Source organism: Phymastichus coffea, unplaced genomic scaffold, assembly GCF_024137745.1.
Source record: "Phymastichus coffea isolate CEN01 unplaced genomic scaffold, Cenicafe_Pcof_1.1 PCOF00033, whole genome shotgun sequence".
NCBI lineage: Eukaryota > Metazoa > Arthropoda > Insecta > Hymenoptera > Eulophidae > Phymastichus > Phymastichus coffea.
The window spans coordinates 13,459-15,832 of NW_026706844.1; the positions used below are offsets into that span (position 1 = coordinate 13,459).

Sequence of the window (2,374 nt, forward strand, 5' to 3'; positions counted from 1 at the left end):
CAACCAATCGTGGAAATTATATTCAACCGTTTCAACTTTTGGAATTTCATAAGATAAGTTGGGGTGCAAATGTACGAGATTTCCATTCTCCATGAGGTTGGAGGAAAAAATCGTATTACCTGAGTATTACCTTAGTGCTCATAACATTTATATTTAGATTTTACTCTCAGCGTAGCCCATCTCTTCTCTTAGAAAAGTTTTACCAAAACCTATTTGGGCAGATCGATTGAAGTCGATAAACATAACGTGGTTTTTCAACTCAAAAGTTATTCAAATTCATCCTTTGAAATTAGGAGATTTTCTTAACATTTTCGTGTTTATACTAGCAATGCCTCGGAAAAGATCGAGAAGTGCTGTTTCTTCTGAATCTGGAAGTGAATCTCAATCATGCACCATAGACGATCATGAAAATTGCATGATACCAAATGCAGAATATTGTGGTTCGTCAGATTTTAAAAATGATTCAGATAGTGATTGAGATAATTATCGTGATGAAAAAATAACGAAAGCTACTTACAAGGGAGTTTCAAAAAGTTATCAAGCTGATCAAGCTAAGCTTGAAAAAGATTATAAATTTGATTGGGTAGATGGTGAAAAGATATATTCTGATATAATTGAAGATAAAATATTATTTCCTAGATCTACAAAAGAAAAAATTAGAAAATGTGATCCAAGAGAACTGTTTGAACATTTTTTTTCTATTGAAATGAAAAATTATATTATCGACGCATGTAAGGAAAATCATTTTGACTTATCATTAGTCGATCTAAATACATTCATTGGAATCATTATAACAAGTTCATTCAATAAACGAAAATCTCAAAGAGATTATTGGTCAACTAACCCTTTTTTATCTTGTGAAAAAATTTCTTCAGCAATGTCACGATCTCATTTTGAAATGATAAAGTCTAAATTGAAATACTCAAAGGCCAAAGATAAAGATCCACAAGATAAGGCTTGGCGAGTTCGTGCTTTGTTGAAACTGTTTCAAAAGAATATTCTGAAGTTTGGCTTTTGGAATTCAGCTTTATCAGTGGATGAAATGATGGCTAAATCGTATGCTAGAACGTGTTTGAAACAGTTTATACGAGGAAAACCTACACCATTCGGTCTTAAATTTTGGGATTTGTGCGCTGCTAATGGATACTTATTCAATATAGATTTATACTGTGGAAAGAACTCTGTAATAGGAGATAAGTTATCTAAATGCGCTTTAGGATCTCGCGTGGTTTTACATTTATTGAAGCCTTTTTTTGAATTGACTTCTGATGCAACAATTCCTCTTTATCATCTTTATTTTGACAATTACTTTACAAATTTAGATCTTGTTGTGCATTTAAACCGATTAAAATTGAAATGTACTGGAACTGTTAGAGACAATCGTGTCCCAGTAAAAAATGTCATTCATAAAAAGGCTCCACGTGGAACATATGTAGTAAAGCATAAAAAAAACTCTGGAATAAATTACATCATGGTTATGAATTCAAAGCCAGTATTAATACTATCTACAGCTGCAGGGGTCACTCCATTATCATCAGCAAAGAGATACAGTTCGATCGAAAAAGAAAAAGTCGATATACCAGTTCCGCAAGCTTTTCACCTTTATAATCAGTCCATGGGTGGAGTTGATGTACACGACGGTCACTGTAACAATTTGTTGCCAAGTATTCGTTTGAAGAAGTGGACGTGGGTGGTTTTCGTTAGACTTATCCAAGCAGCAATTACAAATGCAGTTGTAATATTCAATGCTGTTGATGATAGTAAAAAAAAAGTTGGAACTAAAGAATTTGCAATGTCAATAGCGAAAAGTTACATTCATGATGCTGAAAAAAATAAGGAAAAGCATACAACAATTCGAAAAAAGAAATAGAACAAGTGTTCCATTTGTCCAATAAGAACATATGTGTATTGTGAGAAGTGCAATTTGTTTTTTTGCAGTGCATGCATGAAAGCAAAGCATGTCTGATGACAGTGAGAGGCCAGGGAACTTATGATAAAAAAGCACCTTGTAGAGTGAGAGGAGAGGGGATTTACTATAAAAAAGCACCCCGAGGAGTGAGAGGCAAGGGGACTCACTATAAACAAGCACCTCGATGGAGACATGATTTTACTACGTCCACGCTGTTGTCTCTGGGTTACGCCAAGAGTAAAATATTAATATAAACTGAAAGTAGTCACACTTTAGAGGTACTTACGCAATACTTTATTTAGAACCTCTTGATAAATTAAACTTCGGTACGTTTTGTAACGAGTAGACTCGTTAAGGGGTAGATGAGCGGGATTCGAAATAGCGCGCCATGCGCAGTAGACCCGCGCAGCGAGGAAGAGAAAGAGAGATAGCTACGACGCGCCGATTCGAGAGAGTACACGTGAG

The 2,374-nt window shown here is 34.9% G+C and overlaps 1 protein-coding gene across 1 annotated transcript; it reads left to right on the forward strand.

Moving 5' to 3' along the window:
• The first annotated feature begins 877 nt into the window (after window positions 1–877).
• On the forward strand, window positions 878–1,966 carry LOC131663330 (piggyBac transposable element-derived protein 3-like). Its single transcript, XM_058933689.1, has 2 exons — window positions 878–1,686; window positions 1,939–1,966. The coding sequence occupies exons 1-2, from the start codon at window positions 878–880 to the stop codon at window positions 1,964–1,966; spliced, it is 837 nt and encodes a 278-aa protein (XP_058789672.1).
• Window positions 1,967–2,374: the final 408 nt, after the last annotated feature.

Excerpts from the sequence above, each read along its gene's own strand:
- LOC131663330 (XM_058933689.1), top strand. The coding sequence starts at position 878 with ATGTCACGATCTCATTTTGAAATGATAAAGTCTAAATTGAAATACTCA. Across the intron at positions 1,687-1,938 it reads ATTCGTTTGAAGAAGTGGAC|TGCATGCATGAAAGCAAAGC; the intron begins GTGGGTGGTTTT and ends GTTTTTTTGCAG.